We start from the raw sequence: 14,580 nt of genomic DNA, 5'->3' as shown, positions 1-14,580 counted from the left end.
CACTGTCAAGAAACAAGATAAAGTGTTAAGGCTCTACATTTTAAAACGGACAGATCCACCACTTTAAAATTAACTTAACCTTTGATAGTGACTAAAATTATCTGACAGACATTAATGTCATGTGGTAATGCAGCCAACATCACCGCAACAAGGAACAGAGAAGTACGGAGAGGAATGAGCGCTGGCATTAAAATGGAGTAAATGAAGAAAATAATGTGCAGAGCTAAGTGAAAACATGTAATTCAAAGTCTTTCAACCCTTCAACGTCCGTTTTACTCAACGGTTGATGAACTGACGTTCGTTGGGAAGCGGCAGTTATCTGTTTACGTTTAAACTTCAGGTCCTGTGCTCAATGCAAAGGGCGGTGAAAACGTTCTGATTGTGTGATTATATTTTCAGCATCCCGGCGCCCTGAGATTCAGACCCTCAATCAAGATGCAGCATTTAGTTTGCAAGGCATTTCCTCCAACTAGAGGCAAATAATCCTGTCGGTGAGCTGCTTATTTGTAATCAGAAGTGTTTATTTGAAGTAGAGTCTGCAAGCCAAACACTTAAATGTAAACAGCAACTCATCCTTGAAGTCAATTCAGATACCATTTTAGTTCCAGACTTGTTGACAAGACTTCCAGACAAACAAGATTCAAGAGAGTCTTTTTTGTCATTGACATAAAACGCTAGTGAAATTTTCTTTGCAACCCCCCTGTACAGTGTTAATAAAATAAATTTAAAAGAGGATACAATAAAATGTAATCAAAAATGAAAAGATCATGTACATAATACTCTTGTATACAATTATGAACTCACATTTAAAATAGTCATTAATATTAAAGGGCCAACACCACTAGTTCTTTAGTGTTTTAAAACCCCTAAATAAAGATAGTTTTAAAAATCCATCTACAGTATGTTTGAAATAGGGATGTCCCGATACTTAGTATGAGAGTGGGGAAGAGAGAGAAACACATGACCAAGTTGTGTTTCTCTACATTACATTCAAAAATTAAAATATTCTGAGAAGAAACATAAATTCTTGAAAATATTATAATGCATATTGTCGGGTGGTTCAATGTATAGTGCGCCTTCACGCTAATTATCCTCGTTAAGATCAATGACAATAAAGACAATACAATCGTATCATTTTATTCTATTGGAGAAATAACGTTGAAGTCATATTTTTCTGTTATCAGTCTAATATCTATTGGACCAAAAATTACTGTGAAACCCTTAGAAACTCATTTAACCAAAAATAAATAAACAAATAAATAAATATTAGCATAGTAAATTAGAACAATCATATGAATTAAAAGTGTAAAATTAACAAAGTACTTGAGTGTTTTAAACATGCATTAGGCAGGTGTGGCTCATTTAAGATCACATGGAATAGTCATTGAATCCGATCACTTAACCAGCATAACTTTTTACAAAGCTGTTCTTGAGGATAGATGTTTATATTCATGTTTTCCTTTATCGAGCGGCAGTTTTCCTATAGGAAATTGGAAGCGAAGGAAGTTGTGGGAGGTGAGACCAAACTTCTGGATTTTCTTTAATCTGAAGGGACTGTTTCCACTTCTCTCAGATAAGAGTTTGCAACCCTTGTCTCTGTGGATTCAGTGGTTGATGATATACACTTCAAAGACGTGGCGGGCTTACTGTTTAACAGCTTACGATGGTCTCATCCATCTCCATTTCAGCCCAGGGCCAAAAAGTGCTGCGAGGTCAAATATATTATTTCTGCCCCCATTTAATATTAACCAGGCTGTGGCAAGAATAACTCACTTAAAATAAGACAAAATTGAGTATCAATTGACAAAAACAATGACAATAACTCCTTTCATAATGGAATGTTTAGTTATTGTTATGTTTTAACGACCATGACAACTGAAAGTTTTATTATAATGCCTACACACTATGAACATTTGTGAGGCCGTTTTAGATGTAAGTCATAGACACTTCTATACTCTTACACACACACCTTCTCAAGGTTTCTTTTTTCCTCATGCTGAGGTTGTGATTTTTTCCTTGACCGCATGTTGGTTTAAGATCAGGCGATGGTGTTATCGTAATCCTGTGCAGTCCTTTTTGTGATTAAGGGCTATACAAATACCTCACACATACTTTTATACTCTCATACACACACTACTCTTTCACACATACTATAATAATCTCAGACATGGATAATAATTTTATGCAGTATTAATCAGGAAGTTAGTTTGGTCTAACTAACAGAAAGACACCTAAAATCGCCATGGTTACCAAACGTACCCAAAGTAATGGTGAACATTACACTAGATGCGTAAACCGCCCTTATAGTAAAAGCCATTTCAATGGTGAGTGAGAAAGGGTACTAGTGTGTGTATGTGTGTGTGAGAGAGAGTATAATAGTACCGTATTTTCCGCACTATAGGGCGCACCCGGTTATAGGGCGCATCCCCCCAAAAATAGTTTTTGGTCCTATATTTTCCATACATAAGGCGCACCGGATTATAAGGCGCTACAATGGGAACGTCGACAAAACAGTCAGATAGTTCAGTCAAACTTATTACCCCCTTAACATTCCGACAGCTTGCAAAGAAGCAAATACGTGTCGTAGACACGTGCGGATGAGGCGTCCGTACGATGTCACTCAAATGCATCGTTCCAAATATCATTCGGAAGGTTAAAGTCTTGGGATTCAAGAAATGCCAACCATTCCTTAGTTTCGATTTTCTTTTTTGCTCACAACTTTACTGTGCATATAACAATAAACACTTGGAATTGAGTTTAATTTTAAAAAAAGACCCATCACAGAAACATCGATATCACTCTGAAACAAGATACTGGGAAAATACATAGCCGGAGTAGCTCACCGAAGTCGTTGTGTTCAATAATAATGTGCAACCATGGTCCTCTTATATCCGTGAGTGTAGTAAATCCAGCAGAATAAAATATTTACAAATATATAGTGTTTGTATATAATTATAGTGTTTGTGCATGGGTAAGACGGTGTCTGTATGAGAGTATAGTTGTGTATGTGTGAGAGTACGATGTTAAATGTGAGAGCAAGTATGCCTCTTGTAAAAATGCATGCACTAGAACTTCACCATTATCATGAACAAAACAAAATAAATTTGCACTCACTTGAAGAGCTGTGTCAAAAACTACCAGCTTGGAGCTGGTTGGCACAATGTCGTAGCACTTGTGTGATTTCATAAAGCGCATGTAAATATCATTCTCAGGCTCGGCAGCTGGAAAAAAGACACACGTACACGAAAAACAGGAAAACAAGAAAAACACTTAAGTGAGAGCAGGGAGACATTTTCCGGGGAAAACTAAATGAGCACTTGGAAACAACATGTTGTATTATACAGTCGGAAGAACCATTACAGCATGGGTGCTCTCACTCCCACTTTAATGTGCCCTGCTACCGATCATTAAATCTCTGAAAGAGACAATGATGTTGAGGGGGAAAAATGGGTGCCGCACTTGGAACACTTTATAAGCTTCTCTGTGAATATTGACATCCATTCTTTGCATAAACAAGATAATTGTTGGGTCGAAAGTAACCCAATGCGGGTTGAGTGTCGACTGATCTACTACCAACATTGGGTTGCTTTGTTTGATGCAATATATGAAATGTAGCGGTTTCATTCAAAACAAGAACATTAAAATTTGGGTCATTCTATTAACATAAAAAAAAACCTCTAAAAATGGTCATTTTGTTGATATGAAGACTGAGCATGCCATTTTTTTTAATTTTCATTCCTTTTAGACAAAATAACCCCTCCAAATTGCGTCATATTTTTTTTAAACCCCCAACAATTATGAAATTTGTTTACAACAACATTTTAAATAGGGTTAAATTCTGGCTTAATTTTTACCCAAGTATTTTACTGAGTGTAAAAACATTAAGTTTTATTTGGTCAAGACAAATAGTCCATATTCTTAAATGCATCAAAACACAGATTTTGGGTGTCTGATGTCGGTTTAATTTATAAATCACAAAAATTCAGTTTGGATGGTCTTGTCGTTTCTTGAAATGGTGAATTTTACATTCGTAAGCAGTCATTAAAGAGACACTTTATAATATTTGACCACTAGATGTATTATGTAGTGCGACCGAACACAACTCATGTTATGTAAAATAAATACACATCATATACACAAAAGCATGTGTATATGATAGTGATGTATTTTAGCTCATTACTAAAATCAGGATCGTATTTTCTAATGGTTTGAGTTTTTTTCCACTATTCGGACATTAATAATACACAAGGTCCTTTTAATCCCGAAAGGAAGGAAAAAAAGTGGTGATTTTTGGTTGGTAAACTAATAAAAACTAAATGAACAAACTGTTTTTCCCCTGTGTGAATTTCAACCTTCCTTTTGGCCTATCGGAACTCGGAGCGGCAGGTGCAATGCAAAAGAAGAACACTGCTCAAACTCCTCAGTACAAACATCGCCAGATCAGCACATTTGTACACATTGTAGACCCAAAATAACGGGAGCAGCGGTACGAGTTTGAAGGGAGTGAGCGAAGATTTATGAATGAAATTGTGTTACTAAAAGTTGCAATGTACAAAAACAGCCGTTGTGTGTACGGTTGCACAAATTACAATTTTATGGAACATCATATTTTTGCCATTCAAGGGGAACCAGGCCTCTTGAAAAGCACCGTTAGAGCCTGTGGCTTAAGCCATTAAAAGAACGGACTTGGATGTCATTAGGAGTGCCAGCATTTTGGTCCCCATTTCATATCTGGTAAATTATCGTGGTCATCTCGTTTGGATTTACCTGAATGCCCAAGTGTAAGTAAAATAAGTGTCGGAGAAGTGTTTGCTACGAAGGCCATCTATAGACTGTACGTTTGCTACCAATGATGCTAGTTAGTAGACATTTTATAATAATGACATTAACCAAGTATATTATATAATACATTATTATAGTGTTATTAATAATGATACTTGATTTATTTTCATTATTAATGACATTGATTCCACCAACACGAAAAATGTATTTAAGTTGGGTGCAAGCATAGGAAAGTCAATTTTTCTAATGTTTAACTGAACTAACTAAGCTACTGTATATATGAACTGGTCATCGCAGCAATAATTATCTTCCATTTAACTGGCAGTCATAAAAAGGTATTTTACTTGTTATGCACCCGTTATGAACAGCGTTGTATATGAGGCGAGAAAGCACAACAAAGTGGTTTCCACAATCCATGTTTGGCGCCGACCAAAGTAACTGTTTTTTGTTGTTGTTAACTTTAATCACTAAAACACATTTGAGATGCTACGATGTAAACAGACGAGTTTCGCCTTTTTTTTTTTTTTTTTTGGTTTGAACAATTGTATTGACACTATTAACAGCAAATAAACAATGTGAGGTTTGAACAATTTTAACAGCAATTAAGCATATTCACAATTTCGTTATATCTGACTATATGACGTTTTAACATTTTTTTCCGACATTTTAACAGCAATTAAACACACCATTTCATTAGATCATATCCCAACAATATGAGTTTATATCGACACTGCCCCAACAATGCGCGCGCATCTTGGCTACCTCAAATTTGTTTACAAACACGGAAAGTGCTCTATTGTCGCTCCAAGTCCAACTTACCATCGTCCTCAAGCTCAAGTTTCTCCAGCATGACTTCAGATAAACCGTACACCTAAACGAGAAAAAAACAGGACGTTTGTATCAAATCTGGTGACGCTCAAAAAAGAAATCTTTGATCTAAAAAGTGTCGCCATGACTTTTTCCCAGAAGCCCCCGCGGTGAATGGCGAAGACGACGTGCGGCGCCAGGGGCGTTTTTTTAAGACCGAAGCGCTCCGTTTTTTTCTAAATATAAACATACACAGTCACTCGTGCGTCGAGAGGACTTGTCCGCTGTGCCGCAGCAGCAGCAACTTCAATTCTTTCCACAGCACACACCCCCTTCAAGTCACAGTGGAAAAGTCCTAATGCACTTGACTCGGGCGGGGCTTCCATACAAAACAGCCGCGTGTGAATGAAAATGTCGTCGTCCAAGTAAGACCCGCGTCCTGTTTTGGCGATTGCAAGTCGCTGCGGCGAAAGGACTCGTCAGTTGAGGAGAGCCAGAAGCTCAAGCCGCGTTTGAACACGCCCCTTCACTGTCGCGCCATATTAGGGAAGCCCTTGTTGCCAAGCATCGCGAAGCCGGGGATGCCTTGCTGCATCTTGGTATGACGTAAGGCGGGGCCCGCTGGTGCTGCATTCCATTAACCTGGGAAATTGGTACGTCGGACCTTCGACTTGGAGAGTTCCAACGAAAAAATACGCTTAATCATGGGTTTCAAATATACAGCCTGCGGGCCGGATTAGACCCGCCAACAAAAATGTATTCCATTCCACAAGACAACACTGAGAGAAGCACAAGAGAAAATAAGCCGCAATGGATGGCAGTTTCAAATGTGTCTACTTGATGTCACCAAAGCCGGACGCCACTCCCAAAGCATTTACTCAACCAGAGAACATTTTATGTGTTTTTTTATTACATTTACTTACAAAAGAAGTCATGAAAATAAAAAGAGGTAAAAAACTTAAATCTTTGGATAAATCCTCCCAGTTATTTGCGCTCGAATGAGTTTTTGTGTGATGATTTTGTTACTTTTCAGTTTCTCATGAGTTTCCATGAGTGAAATTAAAAAAAACACTTTAACATATCTAACCACTAGATTTCCCTGTATTGTGTAGTGTAAGTAAAAACGAAGATTAAAAATTATGAAACCCTAAATGTTCCCAACTGCAACATTTATCTTCTAATTCGTAAGTCTCATACAACTTCCAGTATAACCTCAAGTTGTGAAACAAGTAAATACCATTTGTGAAAAATTCAGTGCAAGGCTGTTGCCACTATCAGTGTGCGAGTGCATGTGGGAATTGGCAACTGTGAAGCACGTTGTCAAGAGCTTTGGGACGTGTTCTGTGACTTGAAAAGCGCTTTATAAATGCAGACCCTTACCTTTTACCATTCAGTACAGTGTCACTGGAGAAAGTACGGGGCGAGGAGGTGGGGTGGGGGTTCAGTTTTCCTGAATATTGAATATATGTATTGGCTATGTACCATTTCTAAAAACTGGTTTAGTTCATAGAACAGCGTTAGGCCGATGTGAACAGAGCAGCACTGATCAATGTTAACATTGGAGCGTCGGTGTGAGACAAGGTTTAATTCTCTCCAACGTTATTCTACCTTCCTAGAGAGGATCATGACAAAAGCTCTGGACCAACACATGAAGATAACCTTGATCTTGCAGATGATATTGCCAAAATGGCAGGAGAAGAACAGGAACTCAGAGATCTGGTCAATCACCAGGACAAAGCATCAACCCAGTATGGAAAATCTAGGCCATGGAGATGCGATGCTACAGGGAACTTCTAGGCATCAGCTACATAGGCCATGTGACAAACTAAGCACAGCGCAAAACCATCAGAGGGCGCATTGGACCCTACAAAAGAACTCGGCAGCTGTGCATGGACGAAAACTGAAGTAGGTTGGTCACATCACAAGATAATCAGGACTGGCCAAGATTAGCCTCCATGGCGCAGTCCAAGGGGGCAGAAAGAGAGGAAGACCAAAAAAGAAATGGGCCAACAACGTCAAGAAATTGACAGGTACCCACTTTTCCACAACCCCAAAACCAGAATCCGACAGCAGTGTAGAAAGCTGTCCAGAGTTACGTCTTCAGAGGTGCATTAACGGCCCAGGTGGGTAAGGGATCTATGAACCATTCTTTTGATTTCAGTATCCTGATTGTTTAATGGCTACTAGAAAGCAGCCCATACCGGTATTAGCAAAAATAAATGTCCTACTATCTTAAATGTGAATATACAGCAAATCTAGGACTTTAGATAGCACATTAAAACTGCATAAGCCATTGCAGCAATGAGGTAAGTACTCAGGATGCTCCCCCACACCACATTGCAATAGTGACACAGCGCTTCTCTCGCCAACCACTTCCATAAATCTGCAGCAACCCGGGAGCCACACAATGCTCCCACAAAAGGTTTACAATCCATTAACGTGATTGCTTTAAAAATGTGGACTTGGAAAAAAGCACTAATAATACAATTACAGTACACAAGTTGCTAATGGTGCCAGGGCCACTTGCCCGCTGCCCCTCAAACAAGATCTTTCGGCCTTGAGTGTTAATATCAGCGGCAGACATCACTGAAGATGAAGTATTGATTAGCCCTGACCGCCTCCAAGTGAACATCTATCATTTCTTTAGATGGTTATTTGTTAAATCAGGACACTAACTCCCTACTTGTTAAAGAAGGTCGTGACTCACATTTGAAGTGAGCTCTGGCTACTGTAGAACCACATTAATGTCTTTTGAGCTCTGGATAACATCCTGGAGATAAAATTTACAACTTGTGCTTGGGGCACGCAAATACACACACACAATCCAATGGTATTTAACATGTGAGGTTGTTTCCCCCAACAACACTAAATCTATCGGAAGTAATTGTGTTACTTAAATAGTTTTTGTCCTGTTTATATCTGTATTTATACAAAAAACAATTCAAGAAGCACAAATGAAGAAGTTATTTAAAATCGGATAACTTCTAAATGTATCCACAGCACAGAACAGTTATTAATGCCAATTCAAATAAAGAAAACATTTCTAAAAGAATATAGCACACCATTCAGGAGTAGAACCAATTGCAATCATTAACAGTTGGTATAACTAGAGGAACGATGGTAATACCCAAAGGTGTTACTCAAACAATTGGGTAAGTTTGTTTTAACAACTACGAAGTTTATTTCCAGTTTATTACTTATTTTCTCTAACCGTGAACTATGAAAGTTAAATGAAACTCCTCCAAGTAATCAATGTGTTGATTTTTGACCTGTTTGTCGTTACCCAAGTGTTTTATTTTTTGTTTTAAATATGTATTTAATTCAGAGGGCAAAGAGTGGACACATACGCCACTAGGGTTAAGTTGCCCAAAATGTAGTTCGTACACTGTAGTTGTTTTTTTTAGAACAACACCAAAAAAATCAGGTCCTTTTCTTGTAAACCTCAAACATTTTGGCTTTCATAACAAACTTGAAAAAAATCCTTTTGGGCGTTTAAATTCTTGGTATCCCTAATCAAAAATGCTGGTTAGGGGTACATGGCTAGGAAAATATATTCAAATAGATTAATTGCTTAACAGTTGACGAAAGGACAGTGTTTGATAAATAATTTTAACTCATGATATGCAAGTACTTGTAATGATACAATTTGTACAACTGCATCCAAAGAGCAGTTGAAGTCGATATTCAGATTAAAAATATATTTGAATCCTTACAGGTCCAACAATAATGGAGTAAAAGTAAGTTTTCACATGCATATGTCACTTTTAGTTCACTTGTGAACAATTCCAAAACTACAGAGGGACCCTTGAATAAGTTTTCTTGCTCTTATGTGAAAAAAGTTTCTTCACTGAACATAAAGCCATACTTTTTCCAACTCACAACAGTTTTATGTCTTCATATGGTTAGGTCGTGTGATAATAACACGGCAATAATGAGGAGTTACAGACTCTTTTTTTTATTGTAGTGTTTTGAAGCCCTGTTAACGGTACGGGACATCCACACAGTTTTAAATAGAAAGTTTCTTCCTTTAAAGGTCTTAAAATATTAGGAAACATTTTTACAAGCTGACTCACTTGTTGTGAGGTAGAGTGCACCGGCACGGGACTGGAAGAAGGTTTGGGGGGTTTGGTGGCGGGGGACCCGAAGCGCTGCCCGGTGTCCAGGGGCGTAGACACAGAGCGTGGACGGGAGCCTTCCCTAAGGCGCTCTGGGCTGGGGCCACCCAGTTGAGCCTCCAGGGGAAACGCAGGCTGTCTAGAGACCTGCGTCGGGGTGGTAGGCGGCGTAGGGATTCCAGAAGCTAAAATATGTAAAAGAAAACGACAACAGAATATTTTTATTCTTTGGAATGTTTTAGTCAGATGATATCACAGTTAAATGGGTGTGGACGGATGTTGCGGATACAATCATCGGTGGAATGCTAGACTATAATCAAGCTCATAGACAATGATGATATAAACATCCACTTTCATGCAGAACTTTGTTGTAATGTCATTTAAAGGAGCTGCATGGAATTTGGAACTTTGTTACTCCCTTCCGCCATTTCCTAGCTTGTGTCATTGCAGTCTCAGTCAGCTTATTCATGATGCGCCTGCAAGTACATGCATTTGTTTCTTGTTTATTCACTTAAATAAACTTTTCCTTTTTCATCTTTATAGGGGTTTGGATTGGCGTTTGGACTCTGGTAGAAGAAGGCCTTTTCCTACTTTCAATATTTTTCAGGTTAATACACCCAACATTAGCTCGTGGACAACGGCTACCGACATAGATTCAATATCCCCGAAGAATTGGAGAGACCACCGGGTAATTCCTGGATTGCTAACAGGTCAGAGAAGAAGCGTCAGGAGAGGAAGCAAAAGTGGGGCCGCAGGTCCAGCGTACTGCTGCAGCTACATAACTCACACAAGCACCACCTTCTCAACCTTCTCACCAACGCCAGTTCCATTACCCATGAAACGGATGACCTGGCACCATTTTTATTTTCAAGAAAAAAAAAACGCGCGGGGACGAACATGACGTAACTCTCCAGCACACCCCACACCCTTATTCCTCCTACCTAATTTGTTCCGCCACAAACAGCTTTTTTTGAAAGTATGATAAAAGCAAATAGGCACAGTGGAAAATAAAACATAACATTTCAACTCTTTAACGACACCTCAAACGACACACAACCTTTAATATTTGAAAAAAAACAAAACAAAAAAAACAATGCTGGGAGTCCTTGCATAACCAGTCAGCTGTCTGTGATGCAGATCCCACTTTAGGCCAATGGTGTCAGTCACATGACAAACCCACCACTACATTATTCGCTCTCATGAGGTGTCAGGGACAACCTCGCGCCGTGACATGTGACACCCCCAACATATTTGCCCGACCAGGCAATAAGTAACAAGTGTAATACACTCTCAACAGCTCACATGGCCTATCCTTAACATTTTTGACCTAGATATATCTATCTATTCATCTATATATCTAGTTACTTCTCTTAGGAGCCTGTGAAATACATAAATGTTCTCTCTATTTACAAAGTAAACATGTAAGCGAGCAACCGCTTATCAAATTTGTGAACCGGGCCATAAGGATCAAGGTGACTTAAATATCTGCAAATAAGGGCCTCATCCATGAGTGAAAATGGAATTGATTGAGTCAAAAATCTCACTGAGAAAGACATGATAAAACTGGCATGTCTTGTTGCAAGACAGAATCTTCAAGTCTAACATCCATCCATCCACTATCTGCACCGCTTATCCTCAGTAGGGTCGCGGGGATGCTGGAGCCCTCCCCAGCTATCTTGGGCAGGGGACACCCTTAACTAATTGCCAGCCAGTAGTAGGGGCACACAGACAACTCACATTCATTCACACCTAGGCACAATTTGGACCGGCCAGTTAACATGACATGCATGGTTTTTTTTTTGGAATGTGGGAGGAAACTGGGGTGCCCTGAGAAAAGCAAAGTAAGCACTGGATGAACATGCAAACTCCACACAGGAAGGCCGGTAGGTCAATTTTATCCCATGACTTCAGAACTGTGCTGCGGACGCGCTAACCACTCATTACCGTGCCGCCTCAAGTCTTACATGACACCACGAAATTTTTACAGTTAAAAATTTCCTTTGACCCCCCCTAAAAAAGTCACGTTGTTAGATAGCATCAACGTCATGCTCCAGATAGAATGTAGAACTGAGTTTAAACCCAATTTTCTAAGAGGCAAAAAAGGTAAACAAACACAAGTTTACACATCTTTTGTCATTGCCACAAAGTCACAAAAATCTGCTTAGGTGTGCCCTGATGCTCCTGAAGTTGTTTTCCCTACCGTAGCTCACACAAAGAAAGTTAGTAACAACCAGATGACGTCGCCATTAAAACTCTAGTGGATGTTTCAACATAGAAAACTATTTGCCGCCAATCCCGTAAAGTATAGCAGGCTGTTATCAAGCTGATTAAAGTCAGAAGCTTTAAAGATCCCAGAGCCAATTGTCAAACTTGTCTTGTTTCTATGGGACAAAGATTGAACTCTGACGTCACAAGAAGGTACTGATTATCACGCTGACAAAAACTAAAAGACAAGACAGGAATTAGTGAGTGATCTTGACATGCAGATGACTGGATAGGAGATACAATGGATATGAATCAGCCCCACAAGTTAAAGAGGGACAACGACCTTAAGCACATGGCCATAATACCCAAAGGGTGGCTTTAGGTCAGGACAACATTTTAAACGTCCTTGAGTCACTCACCCTTGACATGAATCCGACTGAACATCTCAGGAGAGATAGGGAAATGCTGGTGACTCAAACTCCCCACTTAGAAACACACACAAATAGTCGTGACAAGCTTGGGACATAACACAAAACAATTATTCAGCCACTAATTGTTGCCAAAGGGGAATAATAAAGTATGGTATGTACCCGCAACAGTATCAAAGAACATCGTCAAAGCAAATGCAAAATTGCACATAAAAGTGTTTTTATCAACACTAATAGAGGAGTTTTACGTATAACTAAACTAAGACTTATAAACTCTGTATTCATTGAACCAAACTTTGTTCCTACATACAGTAAGTCTGCCAGCTAAATAGTAACTCAGACATTTTTCAACATTTAAACATATTTCAACAAAAATTGTGCAAAGACGGATATAGACGGAGCATGTGTGACTATAATTAAAGGTATAAAATACTGAAAGTTTTTACCAATGCTGTATAAGCATAGTGGGCCACCATGCTTTTGTTGTACCCCAACCAGGCTATCATCAAATCGTAATGTCCAAACAAATTAAACTCCCTCCTCACATCAACATACCCCAGCCCTTTTTTTCACCCATATACACTGAGATGTAAGCCATCCCACTGAGTGACAAATGGTATTCAGCATATACCGTTCATTGTCTTTACCTCTAATCTGGCCCAGGTCAGGTTATATTCTCAGTCTTTCCTATTTTTTCCCAGTATGCTATTTATTGTTTTTCATTCGTCTTTTTTAATGTTTATTTTAACAACCGTGAGTGTTCTTTAAATAGGACACCAAAACCCATACCATACTTAATAGCAAACTGATATGTTTTTTTTCCTTTGATGTTTTGCTAATGGTCTATTTGGGGATTATATCTAAAGGTACAAGGTGCAACAATTCTAGGAAATTGTCATATTTTAAGGTCTAGTGTGCTGTAAAGGATAGCAGGGGGCCAGCGGTATCGCTTGACATTTAGTTGGCGTGCAGCTTGCTTGGTCTTCCTATTTTAGCCATGCTGTTGTGGCACATTCCATAGGAGGAGATAACAGCGAGGCCGGGGGCTCGCTTCCCTCAGCCTGCTGGCGGGCATGGTGGCCGAGGTGGTGCGCCATCCTGGACACAGGAAGCGTGGGCCTCGTTGTAACTCATGTACACCAAATAAAGGCTATATGCAAAAGACAAAACTGCAGGAAATCAACTTCTGTATTACTTAGCTACATGACAAGTGACAAAATGCCAACAAAGCCTAAAACCACATCCATAGCCACAATTTAAATCTGCATCACTTCTTTCCATGAATGAATAAAATTTCTAAAATGCGAAGCCCACATTTGGCAAAAAATTAGGTCAAATTTTCTTGATTTGCAGATACAAATATTGTTTGACTATTTTTCTTTTTTGATGATTTAGCTTTTTTTTTTCAATCAACTTTTGCAGCTCAAAAGAAGCAGTTTGGAAATACAAATAAAATATGTAGTCAATTTGGAAAAATACTAAAAAGATATTTATAATTACATTGAAGAGAAATATGCTTCAAACAAACAAAAATTGGACTTCTATCTGGTCTCAGTATTTTCAAACACAATATTATGATAAACATTACCAATAACAATTTCTGCAGAAGGTATTAGTGGTCAATTCTTCCTTCAAATAGTGTTTCATTTCTTGGGTGGTAGACTTGCTGTAATTCAAATGGTAAATCCTACCTCTATCTTCTCTAAAATATCCCTTTTAGAAGTTTTTTTCAAGTATTAACCTTAATAACGCCTGCCTATGCCTTGTAAAAATATTGCACGATTATCCATGTACATAGAGTTATTCTTTTTGTATTAATAAATACAAATTTAAAACAAGGATTAAAGCACTGAAATGTCCCCCTTTTTAAAATGCAGATGTTCAACTGGAAATATTCTTTCCTTTATACAATACTAGAGGTAGAAGCAAAGTTTTTCCACAGACAAAAAGTGAAAAACTACCATTGTCATTGTCATAGTGTTGTCATTGACAAATTTGGATCATTTAAAAAAAGAAAAGAAATGGGACCAGTTGAGTAATTGTTGCAAACCTTGTTCCGAAAAATCTTCTTCAGATATAAATGAAATGAAATGAAATGAAATGATCTGCATTTATATAGCGCTTTTCAAGTCAATGACTTCCCAAAGCGCTTTACATTGTGCTTCACATTTCCCAATAGCGGCCGTGATCTGTGCAGCCATGTAAGGCGCTAACCTGCTTATTGGGGGTATTGGGGGTTCAGT

The 14,580-nt window shown here is 38.6% G+C and overlaps 1 protein-coding gene across 2 annotated transcripts in view; it reads right to left on the bottom strand.

Moving 5' to 3' along the window:
* Positions 1-14,580, bottom strand: part of LOC148374564 (5'-AMP-activated protein kinase subunit gamma-1-like) — a 52,290-nt gene that overhangs the window by 14,756 nt on the left and 22,954 nt on the right. For both annotated transcript variants that reach the window (XM_088338021.1, XM_088338029.1), the window contains 3 exons: positions 9,663-9,889; positions 5,602-5,653; positions 3,115-3,221 (listed from right to left, as the gene is read on the bottom strand). In XM_088338021.1, coding sequence (XP_088194147.1) covers positions 3,115-3,221; positions 5,602-5,653; positions 9,663-9,889 — 386 coding nt within the window. The remainder of the gene's footprint in view (positions 1-3,114; positions 3,222-5,601; positions 5,654-9,662; positions 9,890-14,580) is intronic.

The sequence above is a fragment of the Urocampus carinirostris genome, chromosome 1 (assembly GCF_059441175.1).
Source record: "Urocampus carinirostris isolate Australia breed hairy pipefish chromosome 1, RoL_Ucar_1.0, whole genome shotgun sequence".
Taxonomy (NCBI): Eukaryota; Metazoa; Chordata; class Actinopteri; order Syngnathiformes; family Syngnathidae; genus Urocampus; species Urocampus carinirostris.
This window is presented reverse-complemented; position numbering and strand designations above follow the sequence as displayed.